Here is a 15,406-nt window from a genome sequence, read left to right on the forward strand (position 1 = left end):
TATGGAAAATTTTCTGTGTTTATTACATGCAAGTAAAAATTTAAATGAAATAGGACACATATAAATGAAATGTTGGAACTTTGGTTTTTGTGACTGCAAGTCAACATGACTCAGGGGATGTACTGTAGTTGTATAGTTTTTTATAACTTTAAGTTAATCCAGATTGGAATCATAGTTGACATTATAGTCAGTTCTTTATCTTAACAAGAGAAACATAGGTCTTTATTAGAAATTAGCAGTTATTGAAAAACACACACACACACACACACACACACACACACTCTCTCTCTCTCTCTCTCTCTCTCTCTCTCTCTCTCTCTCTCTCCGTGCATATGAGCTTTTCAGTTGAGAAACATGCCAAGTGCCATTTTTAAAATATAATAAATTAAATTTAAAAATACTTTGACCCAGGATGGCGCTTGGCATGTTTCTTGACTGATAGCCTCATATATGGAGAGATTCATGAGATGGACAGCCAAATGGTTTTATCTAACCTTTCGAGCCATGTCACAAAAAAGGAGAACAGATTACATTTGGGATTTAACCCTAAAGGATGGTTTAAGATTGTAAAAACTAGAAAAACAGAAGCATTAATAAAATTCTTAAGTTTGGCAGTAGAGAGCAAGAAACTCTTTGAACAGTGCAGTTCTCAAAATACTGGTTTTTTAAGAGTAAATCTTGAAACAAGGAAATCTGATGGGTATTACAATGATGTCTGAGAGGAAATCTGATGGGTGATACAAGGACGTTTAATAGGAGTGGTATTATCTTTACCTTGGAGAGAAAGAGGATCTGGGAGGAGGTTTGATCATGGTTACTGAAGTGGCCCATAAACTTTGGTTTAGTCTTGTCTGTCATAGAAAATAAGAGGTGAAAAACCCAAAAATGTGAGAGCATTTTTGTAAACAAAAAATTTTTGTTTAAACATTTGTGTTTGTATTTTTTGCCCCATCGGTTATATACAACCTTTTATTTATTTTCTCCCCTTTGTAAAATCAAATTGACTCCAGTTGAGTGGCTCCCAGTGTAATCGTGTATCGTGTTATCCAATTGATTGGTGCAATGTTTTGAAAGGAGGGGAAGTGGAAGTGGGATGGCTACGGATGGCCCACCCACCACATTAATTCCTGTTAGGAGAAGCCGTGGGCCAAGGACACTGAAAAAATAATCTCTCTCTCTCTCTCTCTCTCTCTCTCTCTCTCTCTCTCTCTCTCTCTCTCTCTCTCTCTCTCTCTCTCTCTCTCTCATTAAAAATATACAGAAGAATTAGTGTTTCCCAGAGTGAGTAACTTCTTAAGGACACAGTAACCTCCAGAGAACTTTGGTGTAACTGAATTATGATAATGGAGCCATTCATCTTTCCTTGAGTTAATTTGAGCTTTATACTATAATCATATTAATTTAAAAATATGGTGCCGTTATGTTATTGAAGCTGTCATGTTGATAACAATAACACTGAAGGTCAGAGGTCTGAGATATTAACCTTCTCCATGACTTTAACTATAGTACAAGGTAGACTATATTATATCATGCATTATACTTTGCTAATGTAACTGATGTTCAGAGTGAGATTAATGTCAAGGTCAAATTTGAATGTCAAGTAAGAATTTAACCTAGTTCATGACTTTTGAACTGTATAAAATAGTTTATTTCTGGCATGCATAGTCCACTGACGATGCTAACATTCAGGGTGAGTCAAAGTCAGGGTCATATTTAAGGGTCAAAGGTCAGAAAAGGATTTAAGCTTGGCAATTAAGATTTAAGTGTACTAGATCAAGATGTCATATTTGGCATACGTAATCTTCTGATGAAGCAAATATAGTATGCAGAACAAGCCCAAGGTCATACTTAGAGTCATGTCAAAATTATTAATATGAATTGAACCTTTTCCAAAACATTTTAACCATATGAGACAGGCTTCATATTCAGCAAGCATATTCCAATAATGAAGCTATATGTTAAGAGTGAGGTCAGGGTAAAAACAATACTTTGAGTTAAAGGTCAAATGGAATAAACTGTGACCATATCTTTTGAACTGTATGAAAGAGATGTCGTCTGTGACGTACTGTATATTCCACTAATGATACAAATGAGCAAAATGAGTTCATAGTTGTACTTGCTAGTCAAAGATGTTGTGGGAAATTGCGGTTATATTTCTGGTTCAGTTTGTTTGTTTGCTTATATGTTTGTTAGTGTGATTACACAAGAAGTTAATAAGTTATGTGGGATTAAACAAAAGTTTTCCTAAAGGTGAACTCTAAGACTGGCAATGAATGATTAGTTTAGAGAGGGATAGGAATGTACCTTTTTTGGGAGAAGGGACCCTTTGGCTACAATAGTGGGATGTAAAAATGAGAGCTTAATGAAGAAAAAAGGTGGTTTTGATATGCATATGCCTGACGTGGTAGATCCTCCACAGATATACTAGAAGATTTATGAGTTAATCAAGAAGAAAATTAGAGAAAGAAGGCAGATAATGGTAATACTGTATAGCAGCGTAAACCATTGTATGTGTGCATAGCTTCTAAGGTGACAAAATCCAGTGTTTGGTATTTTTCATGTTTTATATTATGTTCTTGAATTTATTGAAGTCTTTGAATCTTCATGTACCTCTTCTGTAATATTAGATGGAAATCCTGAAGGCAGTCAAGATTAATTGCTGAACTCGAACTCTACATGAAAGGATCCCAGGCGTTAACAATTTTTAACACTTACAAAAAGACTTGTTCATAAAGGTTGTCCATGTTTGAACTGGTTTATCAAGTAATGGTGCTGGTGGTTATCATACTTTGGCTTTCTAAACAACAAGACTCAAGTTTTTTAGCCTCTATGTTTTTTTTTAAGTAGACACAACATACTTGTCATCATGGGGTGAATTTTCATCCATCTTCAAGATCTGTTGTGCACTTTGGTTGCTTGATCATCTAAGAATGACCTCATTCCCAAAGTTTATATGTACATCCTGTTGAATACATGAGTATTCACTGCCTTCTGATATGTTAGGATTGCTAATTAATAGGGTGGTTAATCTTAGGTAACTGCAGGTGCTACTGCATGTACTGCTACTCACTGACACTACTGAAACCACAAAGATTTGTGGGTATCAGAAAAGCAAGTTAAATAAGTTAATATTGATAATCATTTTATTTTTTTAAAGGTAAATGCTATACAGTATATATTACTATTTACATTTTTTTATATTTTTGCTTTTTTGAAGAGATGTGTGTTGGGAACGGGATTGTAAAAGTTTTTAACAGAAGGAAAAGTTTCTAATTACTACCATTTTAAGTGCAACTTTAGCGTCTGATTATAAGAATTCATTAGCCAGGTTTAAAAACTCTTATACTATTATAGAATTTGAATTTGAAATATACTATTATAGAATTTGAATTTGAACATGTGGATAATTTTCATTCTTTTTTGCTTTACCAATCATTGAAGTTCTGTTTCTGTTATCTTGGCTCTAGCATATAAAATGACAGTTTATAGCTTTACTTTAGAACGCCATTTGCCCTCATTTAAGAGTGATTATCATTGTTCATTGTGGAGCAGAAACACGGATTGTTTTATTCTAAGTTGTTTTTGATTGATGTCTACTGTATATTGTATAATTTTCAGTAAAATCAAATGTTTTATTAATTTTTTCTTTTTCTTTCATGTTACGTACTTAGGGAGCAGCCCATCTTTACGTGCAAAGCGCACGTGTTCCACATCGACCCGAAAACAAAGAGGTCGTGGATTCCAGCATCCTCCTCTGCGGTATCTGTTTCCTTCTTCTATGACTCCACGCGGCAGCTCTATCGAATTATCTCTGTTGAAGGTACCAAGGTATGTGGAGCATATACTGTAGTATTGTAGATGCCTTATATTTTCCAAAGTTTACCATATATTTAGCCTCCAGAATAATAATTTTGTTTAACACTCATCCATGCATGAAAAACTACCTTGTCTTTAACAGTGCAATATTTTGAAATATGCAGTATAACAAGTTTTTATCTTGACTCCAAGCACGATACCTGTCTTGTCCTGCAGTTTGGATTATGCACCATTTTATGTTAATTTTATATTTTCAATGTTTTACAGGCAGTCATCAACAGCACTATTACTCCAAATATGATGTTCACAAAGACATCTCAAAAATTTGGTCAGTGGTCTGACATGAGAGCCAACACAGTATATGGTCTTGGATTCTCAACAGAAGCAGAGCTCAATAAGGTATGCCTTTGTAACAACTTGCCACATTACAGATAATGCATGTAAGATATATTGGGTCTTTTTGATGGCATTAATTGGTACATTTTAGTTGCCTATCATTCCAAATCTTCTGAGTGTATGTCTTACTTCCACCAACCACAACAAAGACAAGTTCTACGGCACACTGGAAGGCTTAATTTGGAGAAATTCAGTACAGAGAATAAGGGAAAGCGCATATAACAAAATGAAGCAAAACCGATAAAAGCAGAGCAAGTAAATGAACCTTATTAACTCAGTGATTGTAGACATCCATAATTTTATTATCAAACTTTTAAAACCTCATATCAGTATACAAGTAGTCCATGCAAAAATGAGGGACCCAAGTGCTAAGTAATTCATTGGAACCATGTATTAAGATGATAAAGTTATATTACAAGGTCAGCCTGTAGCATGTAAAACTAGTCCAAAATATAGCAAATTTTATATACGATATGTTTCTTACGGACTGAACACAGGATACGAAGGGGAAGAAGGAATCCTAACCTTGCAGACAGCAGTCTAAGGATAATCTCTGAAGTTTTTTTCCTGCAAAATCCTAATTGTAGAATAACTTAGTGGATTATATAGGAGAAAGAGAATCACAATGAAATTTGGACAGTTGTTTTGACGTATTGTTTCACAAAGTTATGTATTTTCAGTCATAGACAGTAATCCAAATGCATTACAATTTTTGTAAATCAAGCCAATGAAAATAGTTCTATATGGGTGTTTTGTGACCACCGAGCCATGATGCCCTGTCTCCAAGCATTGTTAATACTCTTATATTTAACAATAAAAAAATAGTAACTTTCTAATCTTTGGATGTGTGATACATATGGGGATAATTTAATATGAATGCCCATCACATTTCATATACAGTTCTGATTTTCCTTGTGTTTACAGTTTATTGAAAAATTCCAAGAAGTTAAAGAGGCAACAAGGTCAGGAAAAACAAATGGTACAATTAGTGGAGGAGGTGGTGGGAGTGTTGTCGGTGGAGGTGGAGGAGGAGCTGTTTCATCTTCTTCAGGACCAGCTTCTGCCACAGCTTCTCCTCTTACCTCACGAGCTAAAATTCAAGAGGGCATGCCAGGAGAAAATGCAATTACTTCAGGTAGGAATTGACTTGTTAACGGGAATTTCTATTTTTTGCTAATGTACTAATACACATTCATAATGAGACTTGTCAAAGATTTGAGAAAATGAAAGAAACTGCATTTTTGCTTAGGTAGTTTTATCTGCTACTCAGCTTTATTTTCTGACAGTGTATTACTGTACCTGATTATATTAGTCATACTTATTGTGATGATTAATGCCTTTTGATTGTTTTGCTTGACCTCATTTACACGATGAAAATACCAGGGCTGTTGATATTCTGCCTAATGTGGCTTAGCATCTTTATCCATAGGTTGATACACATTGTCAAGGTATTAATGCTTTTTGCACTTAACTTTGTTGTTTTGTAGATATTGGTTTGTGTGTGTGCGTGTGTGTGTGTGTATTTCTTGATTGTTTTATTTTTGCTTAATTTCATGAATTTATTCTTACTTGGAAATTATACTTTTAAACAGTTAAAGTAGTGTCTATTTTTGGATACTATTTTGTTTTAGTTGAGTGTATAGTAAACAATTTAATTGTAGGTTTTATATAAATGAATAAATGTCATACAGTATATCATATGAACATTTAATTAGCATATATGAGCATTTTATTCTTTAGGGCCTTTTGTGCCAAAGACTTTACAAGATGAAGCATTAGGCAGTGCTGCTATACCTTATAGCGCTATATTATAAAATTATCTAAAGTATTATTATGAGTACTGTATGATTGTTAAGCTGAAAGAATTTATGTAAAATGGTACATGTTAAGAAGTAGATGTTTAAAATTTATTTTCATGAAGGATCATAATTGCTGCCTTAAAATTATTGGTTTTATAACCAAAAACAAGGTGCAAAAAAAATTGCCACCACTTTCTCTACAGCAGATGGATACTGACGGTTGATTATGCATTAGGTATTGTCTAAATGTAAATAGTTGGCATTGCATGGAAATTTCATTTAAGGCAACAATTTATTGCTTTCAGTGTAGCATTTTGAAAGACTGCACTTTTAAGCAGTTGCATGTATTAGATAATATTTGCATTATAGCACACCAGTTCATTCTTGCACAAATTATGTATATAATTTTCGAAAGCTGTTGGAAAATTATTTTGAACAAAAATAATATTACAATTTATAAAGCAAAATTGAAAAGTCCTAAAGTTTAAGAAGAAAATGATTAGTTTTTCTTAGGGTTATGCTTCAGTGGTAGTAGAGATAATGAATCATTTTTATTTGATTTAGAATGGTCTGTCGTTTCAAGTGTTTGTAGCTGTGATTAGGAGCATTTTTTAAGTGAAACAGTTTATGTTCTTATGATTTACAAACCTCTTTACTCCCAGTTAAAGCCACAAGACTATGATGAACAGCTGCTTTAACTGGCTAAGCTGTGGTTAGCAATAGGTGAAACTTTCCCCAGTTGTGGAGACCCATATCCTCTTTCACTTGCCAAATACTCTCTTAAACAAAAAGTCAAGTTGCCATTACATATTCTGATTTAAATTTTGTAAATTTTGTAATTTCATGGTTCCCTGAATGCACAGTCAGTAAAGGAAATGGAGATGTGTAATAATGAAATTGAAATTAGAATATTAAAAACTTTAACCAGCCATTGAATTATTTCTTATTAAATTTAACAAATGTGTCAAATATAAATAGCCTTATCGTGTCTTCAAATTGGTTACAGTCATTTGATCCTTTGTATTTGATGAATAACTAACATTGCCAGATCCCAGAATGCAGAGAATTTTTCTTTTAGAAGGTTAAGCTCAAGTGAGTTCCTTCCTCTCTCTTCTTTTATATACATTTTGTCCCTGAATATCCATTTTGTCTAGGTCTTCATGTATTTTATTTTTCCATGTTTTTATGGGATTGCTTATTGGTCTGTCCTGCTTCCCGATACATATACACTACTACTACTACTTTTTTTACTGCTGCTGCTGCAGTTCTGTGAGACCGTTCCTTTTTATGACATGTCCAAACCATTCAATTTTTTGAGGTTCCAATCCATTTTCCAGCCACTGGACAGTACATCTCTCTGCATTTCCCTATGTAATAGTCACACCTTTGTATTATTTCCATTTTCTTTGTCACTGACATGTGTCTGCTGCATGGTTGTAGAAGAGTTTTTATACTCGTACATGCAGCATAAGTTTTTATTCACTTAGTAATGAGCTACTTTCATTTACCAGTAGTCTAGCAGTTTTTTATTTTTTCGTCAAGGCTACTATTTTTTACTTGTCTCATAATGCCATTGTCCCCAAGGTAGCAGAAATGATCTACCTGTCCTAAAAGCTGCCCTTCTGCATTTTTCCCTTTGTACATTTGGGTTCAGAAAGTATTTTATTCTGCACATATTTGGCAATTCTGAGCATCTCCTGTGGCAAATTAGATTTGATACATAGTACAGTACTACATTTACCCCATACATCTTTCTTACAGCATCTGTTCACCACTTTCTTGATTGTGACGTAAAGTTTTATTTTGCTTGCATCAATTTTCTTCCTCTTCTCTCCATTTTACCCCTCCTTCTGTTAAACTGCACAGTTGTAGCAAGAGTTATTTCCATCAACAAATTTGGAAGAGGATGTGTGTTTACATTACTTGACAAAATATCTTGAGAATGGATGAAAATTAATTGATGAAATTGGCAGATATATTTAGTTGGTGCACTTCCATACATAGATGGTTTTGGGAAAAATCGGTTTAAAACATCTGTAGATTTTTGGCATTTGAGAAATATTTCGTAGCCAGCTCCTGATTTGTAGATTCTTTTCATATTGATAAATTCTTAGTAATTCCATGACTTATACTGACCATGTTACATCTTTAAGGTTAAAGGTCAAGACAAATTTTTGGCAGTTTTAAGGCATTCAGAGCTGGACATACAGTTACGGTATCCTTTTCATATTGATGGATCGTAAAGATATTAATCAAGTTTATTGAGTTTAACAATAAAATAGTTGTAGAACAGATTACAGTTTCTATGTAACATGTGTTCACATGAGCTGAGGAATAGCATGGAGTTGTATTCATTCACTACTGAATGTTGTTTGAGGAGATATGTTCTCAATTGAATATTCTTATTTTTATCATGGAGATTCTGGATAATTTATTAGATTAGTACCTATTCTAATAATAACTTATATGTGTGAACTAAAATCACCCTGAGAAATTCATCTTTGTGTTTTATTTATTTTTCTATATGAACATCACCAGGATAGGCAAGGAAATTTTTACAACCTTATGTGGTAGGTTAATGTACATTAACTTCATATTATTAGGAGCAACATTACAGTATATTCAAATTGTTTAAGTTTTCACTTTGTCATTATTATTGGTGGTAAATTATTATGTAAGGGTTTTTCCTCACAACTCATTTATTTGAGGCATTAAGGGCTGTATGTCAGATTTATTTGTAATGTCTGTGGCACCTCTACTTTTGGTTAAAAGTGGTTTTTATGCATAAGTAGCTTGTAGTATGCAAGTGTAAATACTGAATTCCAAATTCTTGTAGCTCATTGGTCAAGTTTCATTGAAAAGGGAAACAAGGTAGCAGGGTACTTGATACAGTTTTACCACTGCAAATTATTCTTGATGTCCCAGACAACTGCACATATTTTTTTTTATTATTGAGAGTCTCATTTCGTAGGTCTCTGTTTGTGAAGGTACATTACTTTTGAGGTCCTATTTTATTTCTTTACTATAACTAATAATAGTTATTATTGTTATTAGACTAATCTTATTAAAAAATGCAGATTCTGATGAGGTAAGGCTTACAGAATTTGACTATTTACTGTAAAACATGTACATGTTTCTATGTTAATATAGATGTATCAGAGTCTTCTTTCTGAATCCTACTTGTATATATACATTTTTTATTTTTAGTTTATATGTTTTTAATTACAGTATTTTCCTTTTTTCTTCTATTCATGAATTTAACTAGCTTCCTAATCGTGAAATATTACCATTTCTTTGTGGGCTGTATAGCATTTTCAATTTATTCTCATATTTTATTTTGTATGATGCTTGTCTTTTACATCTTAACTTCCTGTTTTTTTTAATGAAGAGAACATTGTTTGTTAAATGGCCAGGTTCATGACATTTATAGCAGTATGGTGGCTAAGCTATTATTAGTGTTATTATTATTGAAAATTTGCATAGTGCATTTGTAGAAGTTTAAAAGTCCATTTTTACTAAACAAGCTCCTGTAGAATAGAGGAAACTGACTGAAGAGAAATGTAGTAAGATACAGATGAATATAACTACTGTAATTCCTGTATGAACAACGGTAGAGAAGTGTCAGAAAAAGTAAGATAGAGACATGCTACTTTAAATATGGCCCTTCTTCAGCTTTTAACTAGTAACAACATTCATAGCACTGCCTGGAAAACCTACACAGCCTTGCTATAAATAAAATTAAGAACATCTGGAACTGAGTAATGTTACAGTGCTGTACTGGCAGCATCAGTGAAGGCTGCTCTACAGTATCCTCTCAGCCCCAACTGCTTCACCTTATTCCTTATACTTTTTATTTACTTGTTCCCACATTGCTGTCCAACTTATTTGTGTGGTGCTTCTTTTTGTCACCTCTCATTTGAGAACAAAACCTAGAAATACAGTCGACCCCCAGTATTCGCAGGGGATGCATACCCCTACCCCCTGCAAATAGCTCAAATCTGCGATTACTGTACTTGAAACCCCTCTAAAAATGCTTTAACTGTCTATTTTGATAGTTCAAAACACCAAAAAATCCTCCAGAAATGCTTTTACCTAAATATTTTAATAGTTTTATCACAAAAAGTGCATTTAGTCACGAAAATTTTATGAAAATACAGTAATTTGTGAATATTTCTCAATGAAAAATACTGCAGATATGCGAATTCTGCACGAATAATGTGTATATATGTTCTACAGAGAAATCTGTGAATAGGTGAAGCCTCAAATCCGGAACCGCGAATAGGTGGGGGTCCACTGTATCTCTGTCATCTGGTTAATTGACCCTATGCAAACTGGTAGCACAACTAGGACTCAAGCATATGAGAGTTTATTTTTGAAATAAATTGCAGTTGGGTATTCTTCACTGATGATCAGATTGTATTACCATTGTTTGACTAAAAAGATAAACTACTCTAGCAATTTTGTCTACAAGATAAAGGTCTTGGGAGGCTGCTGACATCCAGACAGGAGAGCTATGTTCAGTCAGTGGAAGAACAAAAGGTTGTGACACTAATACAGTACTGTATACAGAAGTAGTGTCAGATTATGCACTTGGACTTTGTGCAGTGCATGTGTATGTTTGGCAAACTGTAGGTAATACTGAAGAATTTTTTATTTTTAATTTTTATCTGTTGCCTGTAGTCTCACCCCATTTAGTTGTCCATTTTCTGTCAGTGTTTTCTTTCTCTAACTTTCACTTCTTATGTAAGAAAAAATTCTTTGAGTAAGCTCAATGGGACTAGAAATGTGAGTAGGTGGTTTGGTTAAATAACATAATAACACCAATAATGCACAGTGAGTCATGGAGTAGGAGCTTAGTACAAGGTTGGCTGATTAATGGATTCATGTTTTTATTTCGTCCTAATACCCTACTGTCTATCCCTATTTCCAAGTTTCTCTTAAGGCTAGCAGCTGCCTCCTTTTCCATTAAAGGGGAGGGAGTAAATGCAACAAGATATGTCATCACTATACTATATTGTCTTATCCATTTTCTAAGGCCAACACTCTTTTGACCTCACATAGTTAGTTTAGGCTTGCTGTCAACATTGTCAGTAACTGTGCTGCAGCACTGACGGTTACTGACAGTTTTTTAAATAAGTGTTTCAGTTGGAAAAGTGTATCATATGTCATGAGTACTTAGTTGTTTCCTTTCAATTTTATGGGTGTCAGGAAGCAGGGATGTAGATTCAGGACATTTATGCATTTTTATAAAAATAATATTTTCAGTAGCTTTATAAAACAAAGAATGGAGATTTATTTGTAATTGTTACAGTCAGCACTCAATCTAACCTTTAGAGCAAGTACTGTATGGCATAATTTAATGTGGTTAAATAATTTTTTGAAAATAAAAAAATAGTAGGGAATAATAGGAAAGGGATTTTATTTTAAAGAATCTGTTTCTGAATACCTTGTTACTAGGACACTCTGATTACAGTTAAGGCAATATACATTTTATGAATTGTAAGTGCTAAAATTTCAGAAAGTTTCTTTTTTGGTGACTGCTGTTCAATATTTTTTTCAGAAAACTTGGAGAAATTTAATTTGCATCTTTTTCTGATATGTTTTGGAGGGTTGTTTTAGTTTATAGGAAATCTTTTAGTCATAAGCAAATATCAAATTGGTTGTTGCTGTCTTTTCCTGCAGACTTGGACAGTCTAGTCTTGGCACTTGAAGATGACATCGATGCAACATTGAGGAGAGGCTCAACACGTCATTCAAGGAGTCTTATAGGCGTGTCTTTTGTTTCTATTTTTGTTCTTACATCTTTTGTTTCTTTTTTTTTTGTCCTAACACTCTTGAAGGAAGCCCTCATAGATTTGCAGTCATATGAAAATATTTATAGGTTTCAGGAAAGCACTTAAAGTATTGTAGGGTTAATTTTCATGGGGGGTTAACAATATGAGGTTAATATCTGCATTTTGTTGCTTATTGATTTTATTGATAGTTGAGGATTTTTGCAGTTTGCACACAATTTTGCATAAGTTGAATGATGTGCCTGTATTCAAAAGTAGACTTCGTGTTATTGGTTAGTCAGGCGATTGTCATGCAGTGGGTAAAATAATCTTTTTCAGCTGGATTTAATCTTATTTTACCTACAAGAACTGTAGAAATATGAATTTTTAAATCAGTATAAGTGAACTAGTATGAAGTTATAAAAAAAATCACGTAATCCGTATACAGTTCTTGGCTAAGGATTTACAGCAAAAGATATGTATTGAAGAAAAATTAAATGTTTTTCTATTATTGGCTGTAGGTGGAAAAACAGCATTTTCGTGAAAGAACTAAGTTCACTGAATACTTTTGACTGTGATGCAGTAAGAACACACTGAAAAACTCTAGTTGAATTTTAGGATGTGTACTGCAGGTTGGACTTCTTTAATTTGGCAACCTTGGGACCTGGCCATTACTGAACTACAGAAATTGACCTTTAAGACCCTTTTGGGAACCCCTTATGTAACCATATGCTGATTCTACACACATTGTTGTATTCTCAAATGTAGAACCAAGATTAAAATAAGACATAATTCAAGCAAGAATGGTTTCTATTTTTTTTTTTTTTTTTTTTTTTTGATAAGCAACATCTCAGAAATGCTATCACCTGTACAGTATTACCTTGAATCTTAAACCACACTGAAAGTGCACTGTCTACAATCAGCACAAAATTTGCCACTCCAGTAATTGCCTGTGATTGAAAATTCGTGACGACTTTCTGTTTAACCTTAGCTCATGACTTTTGCCTTATTAATCTGAATAAAAAGGATATTTTTGAGACATGGAAATGGCAAAATTGAAGATGGCCATCAAAATTTTGCCAGTGAAATACTGTATTCAACCCATGCATGAATTTTACCATATGCATACTAGTCATTGCCAGTGAAATTCTACTCGTCTGAAACTCGCCTGTAATTACATGATTGTTCGTTATGTCTCATCAGAAATAGTCACTTATTTCATATGGTCGTTTTGATGGTGGTTTGTTATTATGGAATACTTATGCATTGTCTACCATGAGCTAAAATTTTCTCATAGTTGTGCTTTTCTTTCTTGATAATAGTATTACTGTTAGTTATTTGATTTGTATGTATTTTTGTAGACCATTAAGGAATGGTTTTCATAAAGTATAATAGGGATGAAAATGAGTTCTTATTGAAAAAAACTTGTGTCTATTGATTTGATAAATCTTGTATGAAGTGCCATTCTTTTCTAATGAAATTATTTTAAACAAGTCAAAATGAATTGAGAATAGGAAATATAATGAATTAACAGAATATCATTTTAGAAAAGTATTTGAAAATTAAAAACAACCTACAGGTATTATACTAACCGCAGAAAAGTTATTATTTACTTGTAACATTCTAGTCAGTTATCTTTGTTAAGAATTAGTGGTATTAAAGTTTATTCGACATGTATAGCGAAGATTCACTGACTATTTCATTAATTTTGCCAGTATCTTCAGTCTCACCATTCCTTGGGAAACACCATAAATAATTTTGCTCACACAAAACATCCATCAGAACAAAATGGCTACTTGATATTTTTCCAAGACTATAAACTAATGGTACCATCACCCTTTGGTTGTGTAGATTGCCCTAAATAACATGAAATGAATCCATAATACATATGGAGAAATAGCCTATCACCCAGTGAACCACCTAGTGACGTTAGGAGTTGGCCAACACATTCCAAACATCCACAGTGTCTGCCTGTGATATTTATTTTTAGTATATCCATTTAGCATGTGATAAGCAGACACATACATGGTAATTAATACATGTGATAAGTAGGAATGTATTCATGTTTTAAATTGTTTGTTTTGGGTAGAAATAAGCTTGGATGATGTAGTGAAAGACTTAATTATTGCCAAATATATGAAAATAAGAGGGCTGTGTCACTAAAACATTTGGCTGCAGAGCAAATAGATGTTGGCAGGTTAATGTTGCTAACAATGCTGCATTGGCGGCAGATCCACAAATGAACTGAACTGCAGAATCCTGAATTGAAAGAAGTTCAACCTGTATAGGTTATAAATTTTTCATGAGAACAACATAATAAATAGGGAATGAGGATGAGAATTATTAACATTTTTGTTATTTAACATATAGTTGAAAATTTGATTTAAATTGAAAACTGAAGCTTAAGTATTTAGGCACTACAGATGTATGAAGTTCTTCAGTAGATTGAAATATACTGCTGCCAGATTTTTTCCCTATCGTTTTTCTAGGAAATTTTCTTATCCAATGATTTCTTTATAAATTTATAGATGGGATGGATAATCTGTAGTAGGAATTAAGTTTCTTTTGGTTTTAACTAAACTTTCGTTTGCACACTCAATCAACCTGCATGGAACTATATTTGAAAAATAGCAAAATTTCCTTTGGGAATAAGCTATGAATTCATAGTAAGTACAAACTATTACCATAAGAGCCCATTGCTTTCTTGCTGGAGGGGTTGCTAGCAAAGAATTTACATACAAGGTCTTGTGCTTCCATGAGAGTAAGGAATGTTCCTCAAGAGCAGATATGGCTCATTCTGTTACCCTTTACTTAATGTCTTTAGTCAAAATGTGCACAAGTTTTTTCTGTTGTTAGTCACTTTTTTTCTTATGATTCCATACTGTCATTGCTTATGTCATATTATTCACCATTTTTGTCATTGGTTCTTTCTTGGTCATTTCCAAATCACAAATTCACTGATAAGTGATCACATTCATATTGTGTGTAGCAAATGATATTCATTCAACCTTTCTAAGGTTCTATTCCAATAAAATTAAGTGAAAAATATGATTTAATTATTTCTTGTAACTTTGTTCTACTTTCTCTTTACTGTATGATATCTGCAATCATCATTTCTCAGTAGAGAAAAAAATGCCTTGTCCTAGGTAGTAGATTGTTTCTCATTTGTGTCTTTCCTGGAGTTTAGTCCTCACTGTTAAGTCTTCTCAAATAAATAAGTGGGAAATTGTGAAAGATATGGTTGCCTCTAGTCTTCCTGATGCTGCTCATGTACAGCAACTGTCTGCTGCTACTTACTTGGTAACTGCACAATAGTTCTTGTATGTTTGTGGTTTTTAGGTCTTTTCTTCATTATGCTTCCTTTTATTCATTTTCATATTCCCTTTAGTTCCTTCTTCAGTGGAGATAATTTTGCTCCCTCGGTCAGTGAGAACTTTTAGAGGTAACTCACCTCATATAACTTAGTAGATGATGATGCTGCCCCAACTGAGCAAATTATTATTTAATTAAATGCAAAGAAATGATTGGGGAAAAGTGTCCAGATCGAAAGTCTATAGAAAAAGAGGGTTCATATAGGACTTTGGTGTTAATGAAAAGAAATGGAAGCAGCGTAAGGAGGAGAGG

The 15,406-nt window shown here is 33.3% G+C and overlaps 1 protein-coding gene across 14 annotated transcripts in view; it reads left to right on the plus strand.

Annotated features, from left to right (window-relative positions):
• The window catches only part of homer (protein), a 351,701-nt gene that overhangs the window by 312,690 nt on the left and 23,605 nt on the right, over window positions 1-15,406 (plus strand). For all 14 annotated transcript variants that reach the window (XM_067096704.1, XM_067096692.1, XM_067096695.1 and 11 more), the window contains 3 exons: window positions 3,672-3,828; window positions 4,084-4,215; window positions 5,137-5,347. In XM_067096704.1, coding sequence (XP_066952805.1) covers window positions 3,672-3,828; window positions 4,084-4,215; window positions 5,137-5,347 — 500 coding nt within the window. The remainder of the gene's footprint in view (window positions 1-3,671; window positions 3,829-4,083; window positions 4,216-5,136; window positions 5,348-15,406) is intronic.

The sequence above is a fragment of the Macrobrachium rosenbergii genome, chromosome 53 (genome assembly GCF_040412425.1).
Source record: "Macrobrachium rosenbergii isolate ZJJX-2024 chromosome 53, ASM4041242v1, whole genome shotgun sequence".
NCBI classification, from domain to species: Eukaryota; Metazoa; Arthropoda; class Malacostraca; order Decapoda; family Palaemonidae; genus Macrobrachium; species Macrobrachium rosenbergii.